The sequence below is a fragment of the Leptinotarsa decemlineata genome, unplaced genomic scaffold (genome assembly GCF_025532065.1).
Source record: "Leptinotarsa decemlineata unplaced genomic scaffold, Ldec_3_MD MMD2_tig00000251_RagTag_RagTag, whole genome shotgun sequence".
Classification (NCBI taxonomy): Eukaryota; Metazoa; Arthropoda; class Insecta; order Coleoptera; family Chrysomelidae; genus Leptinotarsa; species Leptinotarsa decemlineata.
The window spans coordinates 194,297-206,611 of record NW_027412547.1 but is presented as its reverse complement, the minus strand read 5'-3'; the positions used below and the strand labels follow the sequence as shown (position 1 = coordinate 206,611).

Here is a 12,315-nt window from a genome sequence, read left to right as displayed (position 1 = left end):
CTCTCCTACATATATTCTTTGCCTGCCCTAATAAGTCTCATAATATACAAATACTTCATGCCTCTCTCAACATCCCTCTAACCTCTTACATTCCACGATATATTTTTCAAACATATATCACCATCTAACATACAAACCGTATCCAAATTCCTGATTGCATCCAATATAAAGCTGTAGTGATCAAGACAGATCTAATACTTGTGCGCCAATAATGACCCGTAGTGTCCATACACGTAACCGTAGTGCATCACCTCACATTAGTGCTTACACTCTAGTGCAGGCGGGCATTGCTTGTTAACTGACCTCAAACTGCAGTCGAACTTTGTTTTAGCGCAAAACCAGATGGGGTTTAGGTCCAACTCAGATCCACTTCAGTGTGGGCTTCACCTGTAGTAGCAACATGATCCTGGAACTCCTGGCTGGATAGCCCTGGCAGCTGAAACCATTAATGGAAAAAGAAGAAGAAGGAAGAAAACCAATTGACACTGATGACAGTTTTCGTTTTTAACCTCAATAATTTGCGAACCCAAAATGGGCTGCGAAAAAGTTGAGACTGAAAAAAAAATATGTTGAAAGCTATTTTGAAAATTTATTTTTCGTTTACATCTGTTGCTTCCCATCGAAATCGTTAAGATGAAATCAAAAGGTCATCTGTCGACTCACAATTTCTTCAAAAAAGAGGTGAGGAATTATTCAAGTACAATATTTCAACATTTGATAATTACCATTCGAATTATCCATTGGCGTCAGTTTAGTGTTGATAGAATTGAGTTGGAAACCGGAGTTAATTTTCTCTATGGGTACAATTCTCAAGGTTGTCAGATGATACTTGGCCATATAATCTATTAACGTTATTATCTATATTTAACTCGCAGATGACACTCCATAAAATTTAATAATCGAAATTGATTCACCTAATAATGATTGTCTTCATCAAAATATCAGTTAGTTGTGTTGAATAGGAAACAGATAATAAATACTAATTGTTGAATAGAAGTATTTATTATGGCATATTTTTTACTTATATTGGATGTTTCACCTCTCTTGATTTGAAAAAAATAGTGCTGTTTTCAGATTCTTCAGCTGAAACTTCAGGTCTGAAACTGCAGACCACGGTTAATAAAAAAATGCAACAAATTTTACTACCTACTCTTTTCAAAAAATAAGGTGAATTTTTATTTTTCTCAAAAAATATTTATTTATTCAACAATTTCTATGCTGTCCCCTTCAAATTAGTCCGCAGATGAAAACACTTGTCTCCACTTTTTGGTCTGTCCTTGAGCTCTCTCAGTGATTCGGATTTTGTCTCCTCAATCGTCGTACAATGCCGTTCATTCATGTGTCTCTTCAATCTTTGGAACAGCTAAAAGTCGCAGGGGTCCGTATCTGGTCAATGAGGTGGCTGTTGTTTGTGGCCAAACAATTACGAACAAGCACTGACGAGTGAGCAGGTGCATTATCATGATGCAAAAGCCATGTATTGTTTTTTCACAATACCGGATGTTTTCTTCAAATTGCTTCTCGCAAGTGATGCATAATTTCAAGATACTACTCTTTATAGCCGATCATGGGGCAAGAACTGGCTCTCCTGGGCTTTTTCATTGGGAAGATTAGACTTTGGTTTCGATTTCGTATCCAAAATTCATCAATTTTGGAATGAACTTCGTGCCCAAAATTTCCAAAAAATTGCGTGAGCACTGAATTCCATTGTTTACACATAATTTCATGAAATTTTTTTATTATCTACTTTTTTTGTAGCAGAAAATTGCCAAACACACAAAACACAAAATTACATTTAACTTTTATGCCTCTCGCCAACAAACTAAACATGCTAAACAGCTGAAACTGTGAATATATGCTCGAAACGAGTGAACCAACATAAAAAATTTCAAAAAATCACCAATCGAATGCAAATAGCCTGTGAAATTTGAACATTCACCTTATTTTTTTAATGGCCCACATATATTTGAGATTTTTTAAAGTTTATAGAAAGGAAAAAAATTCTAGCCCATCCTAGTAATTTTTTTGAATTTTGTGGAATTATATTAAATGCTTTTGCTAAATCCATCCTTGTTTTGCCAATTTTTTACCTAAATAATATAATTGTACATTAATTAACAGAGAACCTTTTCAATGTACCCTTGAAAACTGCTTTGAATTCATTACTGGTTTTCATTGCTATGCGGTTCTTAACATAATGCTTTGTGTCAGATTTATACATTGGTCCACCTAAGTATATATTCTTTGAATATAGGATAAATAATCTAGCTTTTGTCTGATTTCTACCAAGGTTTTTTAATTTGTTACAACCAGTTTGTTAAACCATTTTTTAAGAAAACTGACGCTTTTTGACAGTTACTTAAATATACAATGATATAGTCAATGTGCTTTTGGTACCTGCAGTAGGTACCTGAAATAACGAATGTTACCTGAATTATCAATACAATACTAAAACAATAACTATTTAGGTTTTATAACATATCAAAATTACTACTATTGAACCTGCCTCACACATACTGCATGGAGCTGCTTAGTTCTAAAGCATATCCATCCAACAAACAAAGCAACCCAAACAATAGATGCGTGATCGCTACGTAAATTTGCATCTATTGGTGGCCTCCTTACGCTGGCCAATCAGATTTAACTGCAATCGGCTGGCGGAATTCATTGTTACAGGGTCGGAGTGGTCAGTTACATTTTAACGCCTGTGGTGTATACATATACAGTACATATACAAGCAGACTTGACTGGCAGATCACCTGTACTATGGATGATGTTTTGGGGGACTCTGTTGCTTGGTTGGACAAAAACTAGTTGGTCATTGAGGATTTTGAAATTGCGGTTTTGATAAAATTTATTTATTTCCAGTGCTTCCAACAAATTAACCTTCCTTCTTTATTGCACGTGTGGAGAATTTTCGAGTTCTCTTTATTTATTGTATGGTTTGTTTCTTTTAGATGTTCAAGTATAGCTGATTTTTTATCTGATAATACATGCTCATTGTATCTTATGTTGACATCTTTGCCTGTCCCACCCGTATAAGCTGTTGAACTATCACCACATTCTAGTCTATACAAGCCCGATCTTTTTCCACTTTCAAATTCAAAAACACGGGTCATTTTAGTAGAAAAAAAGATGTAATGAACATCAATAAAATCTGGCTACCTGCCCTTTCAGGTCAGCTAATCCAATTAAGAAAAACTTAGCCACGCTCACTGATAATAAAATAAAACCAGATTGAAATACCAGCACCGTAGTTGATGTGGTCTAAACGAAGGAAACAATTCGGGCACTGCGAACGTTAATCGCCTTTAATAATGCCTACCGCAGTAATAGACGAAACAACGTCAGGCATAAAAACCTGCAGGCCACCAAAAAACCCCGGAAAATTGCTTTCACAGTTATCTCCGGCGGTGAAAGTTTACTTTCTTCGATTTTTGTTATTTTTTTCCCATTTATTTCCTTCACCAATCCCTTTCTCTCTTAGAGCTTCTCCTGCTTTAATCAATTCCATTTACTTTACTTTTTCTGTTATGTGAGAAATGATCTTTCGAAAAATTTACCTTGTTTAATTTATCAATTGCTAACGCCTTGTAGATTGTAATTTCATAATGTAAATTTTGACCTTCATTAGAATTTAATGACACTCCTTGATAATGTTATAAAAAGTTTAATAATAACAAAAATTTATCAACGTATCTAAGGCTCATTATATAACATTGTTTACCCACTTCAATAAAAACAATGATTTTACAAGTTTATAAAGTAAACGCTGTAAATAATATACCAAAATGATTTTCATGTACTTTTGCTTGTGAGTGAGGACACATTCGAAATGAAATGCTATTGATGCCATTTTGATAATCATTGTTTTTCTTCTGATAAATTATATCTCGAGATTGTATAATTTTTTTAGGCTGACTAAATTTGTATAAACAATATTCGCGGAATGAAGTGGTTTTAATACCATTTTTCAGTGCCTTAGAAGTTGTGGAATGGGACAGAGTAATGTGAGTCCAACAGTCTTATTACCTAAGTGTTATTTTTGTTTTTTTTTGGGTCAATTTTGAGTAATATTCATGCATTATTATGGGCCTGGTGGAGGCCTTTTAAATAATTCATATTGAGATTTGTGATATCAGATATTGCCACATGTATTTGATAAAATAGGTTGAAATTTATAGAATAAAAGTTTATTTAGAATAGAATATAAATTTATTTATACTGAACAACAAACATAATGGTTTCCACTTACATGATGCATGGTGTTTTTTAAAGTTCCTTACACACAGTATTCATTGAGTACCATTGATTCAGTTGAAATTGATATAAAATATAACAATATAAAACAATAAATAATAAAATGACTGGAATAGTATTTCCAATACCAATTGGAACAGCACAGAGAAGAAATTCCCGCCTCGACATAGGCGTCGGCATATTATTTTTCAGCGGTAGTTTTTCAGTTACTTATTCTTACAATCATAGCAATTGATCACCCCATGAAAAAGTTATCTCAACTGAATTTTTCCACCATGGGTAATTATGAAAAACTTCCAAATTTAAGGTAGTTGATTTCCATGTCGAAAACTCTAAAATACAATGAAAACACAAATAATCACACTGAATTCTCGTCAAACATATATTTACAAAATAATAGAGGCCAACAAAATTGCTAGAAAAATCAAAATTCTTCTTCGCTTTATTCGGATGAGGTGGAATCATCATCGGGTTGAATAACGATCGGATTTAGGGAACTTTGCACATAATATTTGTTCTCTTCTTTTATAACGTGGGCCACACAGTTCTTCCACACATCACTATTAACTACTTCATTCACCACTCGCCTTATATTGTCAAGCACTTCAGCATTCAAAGTCGGTGACTGATTACATTTCCGCAAGCTTTAAAGCATGCATGCCTTAAAGCAAAGAATGTCTTGTTTAATTTGTTGCAGACATCTTTTATTTGCAGATCCCATGATAAGCTTTCATCCAAGTAAGTTCCTAAAAGTTTTACTTCGCTACTAATCTTTATTTCATCAATAGTTTGTAGGTCATCTGGAACATTATTTTTCCTATTATAGAAATTTACTATTAGTTTTTGTGGAGTTTAATATTAATCTGTTTCGCTGACACCAAGATCTAAAACTATCGATTATGCATTTTACCTTACTAAGCAGTACATCAATATTTCCCCCTGTAACTGTGATAGTGGTATCATCCACAAACATGGTAAGGTGGCAATCTTTCAGATATTCTGACAAATCATTTGCATACAACAAAAAAAGCAATGGTCCAAGCACTGACATCAGCGTACATAGTTATGTGACAATCTGATATGAATTCAGGCAAGTCATTGATAAAAGTCAAAAATAACAATGGACCGAGAACAGATCCTTGTGAAACACCTAGTTTCACATTATAAGGAACTGATATAATTCCATTATATTCAACCGCCAAACTACGGTTTTCCACTTACGATTCTATCCAACACAACACATTGGGAAAGCCCATTACTTTCCTTACTTGATAGGTCTAAAAAAAGTGAAAAAACCAGATTATTATTATCCACTTGTGCATAAATATAGTTCAATAGTTGGTAAGATGCAGATTCAATTGATTTACTCTTCCTGAAACCATGATGATTACTGCAGAATAGGTCATTTTGTTCAATATACATCAAAATTCTATTACCTATTATTTTCTCAAAGAGTTTTGAAAAAGAGGAAATCAACGAAATCTGCCTATAATTGTCAATTTCTGTTATCGGACCTTTTAAGAGTACAAAATTCTCTATTGATCAGTATATAGCACGATACAGTAGAATAAATATTTATTGAGATATAGAGCTACTAAAAGGTAGGTAGGTAATATGCTTTAATAAATTTACATATTAATAATTAACTGAATAATTCGATATCCGTAGTGAGAAGTAGTTGTTTAAGTTGGACTAATAATTGATAAATTTTTTTCTTGAGAATTTTCATGTTGGATGGCCAAAACGTCAAAAACCTCAAAGAACATAAATGTATTTATTTAAAAAATGCAACTGTCTGGCTCCAGTTGTGATAATGTTTCGAATGTTCGTATGAATTGCAGTTAAAGTTGGAATACATAATTTTGCCATTATTCGCTGTTTCGAAGCGTTATCTGGCATAATCAGCTGATTATTCTCACAAGTTCGTAAATCTCACGAAATTCATAATTACCCAACTGAAGGTTAAACCAATCAAGTTTACCCGACACTTTATAATACTGAACTGGATAATAAATACTTACAAAAAGTGTTTCAATTTGAATGGATCTTGTTCATTTTATAGAAAAAACTAAGGTAAATTTTCATTTTCTCAAAAAACTATTTATTTATTATTTATTTATTCATCAATTTCTATCTTGTCCCCGTCAAATATATTACACTTGTGTAATATGATATATCCTTGAGCTCTCTCAGCGATTCGGTTTTTATCTCATCAATCGTCGCAAAACGCCACAGGGGAAAAAGTCGCCGGGGGGCAAATCTGGTGAATACGGTGGCTGAGGTATGATTACGGTGTCTTGCTCGAAGTAATGCTGCCACCCATTTTTTGTCGAACTTTTCTATCATAAAAACAATTTGATGTTTTATTAAGTCGCCTCCTGCCCGGGAGACCTTTTGGTTTTTTCCACATATACAGCCCCCTTTACGTGGTTATCCGAACCACGTAAAGGGGCCCCTTATTCTTTACTTTTTAAGAAACTCTCACACATTTCAATAATTACCACAACGGACTAACACAACACAAAACGGAGACCCACGATAGCACATGGCATCTGCGTACCTTGCTTGTTGGTTGACATTATGAGCACACCTGTACACTATCACAGCCACCACGAAACTCTAGATACTACTCCAACGCAAACAGGTAACCAAAATAAAAGATTCAGTGTCATCATCTCGCGATGTCATTTTCGGGGTGCCTCAGGGGAGTGTGTTGGGACCTATATTATTTTTAATCTACCTGAATGATATAGATACTAGCCATGGTTGTGATTTCATGAACCTTTTTGCAGACGACAGTTTGTTATCAATTTCAGGAGATAATATAGAAACACTAGCTGATCAAATGAATAATGAACTAAGAAATGTTTTCAAGTACATGAATAGCAATAAATCAACACCTCAAAAACAAAATATATGATCTTATCAACTGGTTATAAGCTATCAGTCATCAACAATCTCAACATGAGATTACAAATTGCAGATGATGTAAGTGAATTCAAATACTTAGGTTTCATGATGGATAATCGTTTATCTTTTCATGCTCATTTTGATTATATATAGAAAAATTTATAAAAAATATATTTTTTCTTAAGAATTTCATCTCAGCTTTCGATGTACTCAAAAATTACATTATATAATTGTATAATCCAACCCCATTTTGATTATTGTGCTAGTCTGTTATACTCATTTGACCAAAATAAGGTATCGGCTTTACAAAAGTTACAGAATCGTGGAATGAGGATTATTTTACAAGTGAATAGATATTCTAGTATATCAAACATGTTGAGTACATTGCAATGGCTGTCTGTTTCCCAGAGACTACGAGTTAGCAATGATATTCATTTTCAAACTAACACATAACTTGCTTCCAACTTATTTTGAAGAATTCTGTATATATAAATCTCAAATCATTAACCACTTAACAAGAGCGAGTATCTCCCAAAAATTCCACCTTCCTCGAACTAATTTGACTAGTAACAGTCCACGTATGTTGCTAGCCTTCAATAAAGTATGTTTCTTCTGTATATATTGTTGTATTTTCAGTTAATGACATTAGCAACTCATTAATCAACGTGCAGTTTTTCGATTGTGCTCATCTTTTTGTTTGTTTCAGCAAAAGAAGGCGGCTTTTATGGTACCCTGTCTGATCCTGGTGATCCTATCTCTGAGTGTTTCCATCGTAACGGTCAGAGATCTAGAATGGGAAGACCACATATCCATAAGGTATGGACTCGTTCTGTTCGTCAGCGGTCTAGTATTCTTCCCTTCGCTCTACCTCGCCCTGAACGCTCTTTTCTTACACACAAACAACGGTCGGAAGATCGTCAGGACTTACAAGCTCAGCCACAGCGACGTTTATGACATCAGTAATAAGTGAGTTGAGAAAATTAAATATAAAGAATACGCTAATCGCCTGCTTTTTCGATAGACAGGTATCGGCGGTGCAGGCCTTGTTCTGCTGCATAACAGGGTTGACTTCTGTGTGCTACTCATGCTCACGGAACATTCTCAGGACTTCACATTATATCTCGGAGGCCTACGCATGGTTCGGAGCGGCCTATTTCTTCTATGACATCTGGTCCATGTACAAAGTATACAGCTCCAAAGTAAGCAAGTAACTATTTAAGGGACTGAATGCTTTATTCAACTGTTGCAAATTTTTTCCCATAGATGGTGCCCTAGTAAACTTGGAAATGATGTTTTGTATCAATAGATGGCACTCTGTTCAATTTATAACTACGGTTTTTCTAGTACAGTGCTGATTTAAACAGTACCCTTTTTTTTGAGACAACCGCATCAACTATTTTGGTCATTCGCCTCGGGTTCTGGATAGGCAATTTTAATAACTTTTCGAGCCGCTTTGGAAGCATCATGGCTATTTGCAGTCCACCCGCCATGTGACGTTGCAGAATCATCCCAAGTTCAACTGGGAATTGAACTCACGACCTTTCTTAACTTTTGAATGGAAAAGACATCAAGGTCGGACAAAATTTACGTAAAAAAAGATAATTTTTAGTACTTTTTAATAAGAATGACATTAGTGTTACGTTACTCGTCGCAGAGATGGCGTTACCATTTTTATTGAGTAAAGATGCAGAAACATAACATGATGTGCAATTTCAGTCAGTTTTAGGTACTGTAACAATATATTATTTTTTTTTGGTGACATTTCAGGTAACGTCTGCGCAGATGAACGGAGACGCCAAAAGAATCAACAGGTTCCTTTGTGGATTGTTCAAGATTCTAGATTATCTCAAGAATAATTCTGTCATTGTCGGACATCACATTTTCATTGGATGTTTTGGGTTTTTGGTCATCACTGTGAGTATTTTGGTGCAATACTTGGGCAATATGTTGTGTGTTGAGAACTATCACATTTTAAAATTATATACAGGTGTTTTCCTTTGAAATATTCATTTTCGTTCAGTATGAATTGGCTAACGGTCCTCTGAAGGAGATTGAAATAATAAAAAATTCAAAAAGGAAAAGCTCTTGATTCAAAAAAAATATCGATCTCGGTCCAGTGGCTTTCTTTTACTGAAATGATGTACCATTCAATTTCCAGGCCAGACTTTATTTTTTTTTTACATTTTAGTCATAAATCTGAAAAATTTGTCGAAATGCGATTTTTTTTTTTCAAAAGTAGAAGGAATAACAAAAAAGTGAGTAATCGCACCTTGAAAAATATTGAGCTACAAATTTTTTAAAATACGGTTTTTTGAAATTTCAATAAATTCTACAGACGTTTGTTTGCAATATTTTGGGGGCTGAAATTCGAAAATTTGGAATTCTCTTTCTACCTACCAATAGAAAAAATTGGGGTTATGCAGCAGCGACCTAAGAAAAATATTGATTTTCAAATGAACAATATTACATTTTTGGGAATGAAAGGTTTTGGCTTTCTACTTTTCCATTTTTATACAAAATGAACCCTTCACAAAGATTTATAGATCATACAAAGAAGTAACTTTCAAACATAAACTGGAAGAAAATGCTCCTCGAAACACTTACTTTCATATAAACATTGAATTACTTGAAAGAAGAAAAAAAAAAACGTTTGAAACAAATACTTTTATATGAACATTGAATTATACAAAAAACATTTTTTTATCACTTTGTAAACCAAACATTCGTTATGGAATTGAATCAGATACCACTCGCAGGATTGTTACACAATATAGTATATAAAAGAGGTAAAATTTTACTTACATGGAACACTGTCATCGTCACTGGCGGACATCCGATGTTTCGGAGTCAGACTCTTGTCTTAGTGTTTCACCAGCACCGTTCCAGTAGCGGATTTAGCCACTAGACGTGGAGGGCACCCTCTCCTTGGACGCAGAGAATGTTGGATTATGGTGTCAAAAAAGTTAGTCCTACATCCTTGCCCATTACCAAACCGCAATCGATAACCAGATTCCTGCATGAGTCCTCTTACTTATTTAAATAAAAGAACTATCACTGATAAAATTTTCACACTAATTATTTCATTCAAATTAGGAATGTCCTGTGAAGAAAAAGGTTGGTTTGAGAAAAAACTCGCATCTTGGCAAATTTTCACGATTTATAAGAGAAATAGAAAAAAATTAATGTTTGACCTTGAAATTGAAGTTCAATGGATCAGAGTCACAAGTCTTATAGTTTTCCCGTATTGTACATCATTTCATTTGGTGAAAATGCCGATGTACCGAGATTGATCTCTTTTTAGATCAGGAGATTTAAGTGGCTCCTTCATGATTTGTTCTCTATTATCAATTATATTTATCAGCTGATAAATTATTATTATTATAGTATCTTCGAGGTGGCTTAGGCGACTGTTTCTACGGCTTCATCTACTTGATGGAAGCGAGCACTCCTTTCGTATCACTCCGAGGCATTTTATCCAAGATTGGACTGAAGGATTCTCCCCTCTACGTCATAAACGGTCTCATGATGCTGGCTGTGTTTTTCCTGTGCAGAATTGCAATGTTCCCCTACGTCATATACATGTACGCGACATCTATTCAAGTGGACTTTATATCGGTGAGTTTTTATCCATGTTTCATCAAATAATTTATTCAAAGGGCTGACTTTGAGTGAAATGCACTGTATACTTTGACTCTGTCATACGCTGTCTGTTCAACTAACTTTGTATCTGTCACGGTTACATTATTATTATTTTCCAGGCAATATATACCCTCCCCCGAGGTTGCTTGATCAGCATATCCATTTTGTTGTTACCGCAACTGTACTGGTTCTACCTGATGGTGATGGGAGCTACTAAAGTCCTAAGGAACGTTGCCTCAAACAACAACACCCTCAAAAACTCGAAGACTAAATAACCGCCTGGCGGTGCGCCATCGACTGTTTTTTTTCAATAGAAAGATCTCGCGCGATTCGGGTCGATGATAGTGTTCTAGAAAATATATTTTTATGTGCATCCAAATATTACTGAACCGAACCCGAATCGTCCGATGGTTGTTGAGATTCTAGAGAAAAGGAGGCTGACGAAGTCACCGGGTTAAGGCCGAAGGGTTGTTTTCGATGACTGTATTGTATGTATTTATTTTTACGAAGTATAATCCAACAAAAAGGCTTTAGGTGTTCAATGTAAATTAAGGGATGTATTTTTGTAGTGTCCAGCATGTGATTATGGTTTGCAGATTCTCGGTTTCGATTATGGTTGTGATAATGTATTTATATACGTTTGATTCGAGTAGGCTTCCAGGAACTTTAGATTGGCTAAGAATTCACTTTCATAAATTAACCCATTTGAAACAAAAAACTGGCCAATGATCCTATCATTTCAGATTATTTGGAATCTGAAAAAGAGAAGAAGATATGATAATGAGTACCAACTTGAAACTTGAGTTTCTTTATTTCTGCCATCAAAGATGTAAGACAGTTAAGGAAAGTTTGCAGCTGTTCCTGGAAAACTAGTCGTATTTGTGGTCTGTATGATTTTTGGATAAACATTTTGCATCAGTGTGATCCGATATATGTGCACTTTGTTGTACTGTATACATGGATTATTTATTGTTGCCTAGTTTTGTTTTAGTTCTATATGTGGGAGTAACGTGAATAAAATGTAATAAATGTTTTCTTTGGAAGTTTTAATATTGCGGTGCCTCGAATAGACGTTTCTAATGTATAAGACTGCATAATTTTGAAAATTTTGTAACCTTGAATTCTTTGGGAAACAAAGGTTTCTGCTTTACTTCTCCGTCTTTATCTAAATGTGGGAATCTTCTACGCAAAGAAGTAAATTTCAGACACAAACCGGAGAAAAAAGTCCTCTTGAAAAAACCTCTTTCATATAAACATTGAATTTCACGAAATACTTACCCCATTGGCAGGAAAATCTATGATGAAAACAATGTCGATGAAAACTGCTTAAGAAATTTATATTTCGCAGAAATTCAGTCAACATTAATGTATGCGGAGCAATGATACCAACTCCTCTACTTGATTTTTAGTTTGCTAAGTTTTTTGTGTTGGTATTATTCAGATATTTCATTTCTAACTTCAGTTGTCACATATATTCAGAAGTGTTTTTGTGGTGTCCAAGATTTA

At 34.4% G+C, this 12,315-nt stretch overlaps 1 protein-coding gene across 3 annotated transcripts; it reads left to right on the top strand.

Moving 5' to 3' along the window:
* Nucleotides 1–495: 495 nt before the first annotated feature.
* Nucleotides 496–11,844, top strand: LOC111504462 (TLC domain-containing protein 3A). Of its 3 annotated transcripts, none has more exons than XM_023159021.2 (6): nt 496–681; nt 7,877–8,136; nt 8,192–8,369; nt 8,938–9,084; nt 10,555–10,785; nt 10,929–11,844. In XM_023159021.2, the coding sequence occupies exons 1-6, from the start codon at nt 634–636 to the stop codon at nt 11,082–11,084; spliced, it is 1,020 nt and encodes a 339-aa protein (XP_023014789.1). In that variant the 5' UTR covers nt 496–633; the 3' UTR covers nt 11,085–11,844. The 3 variants fall into 3 exon arrangements, with proteins under 3 accessions (XP_023014789.1, XP_023014791.1, XP_023014790.1); XM_023159023.2 differs by lacking the exon at nt 496–681 and adding an exon at nt 3,823–4,010; XM_023159022.2 differs by lacking the exon at nt 496–681 and adding an exon at nt 6,286–6,333.
* The last annotated feature ends 471 nt before the right edge of the window (nt 11,845–12,315 follow it).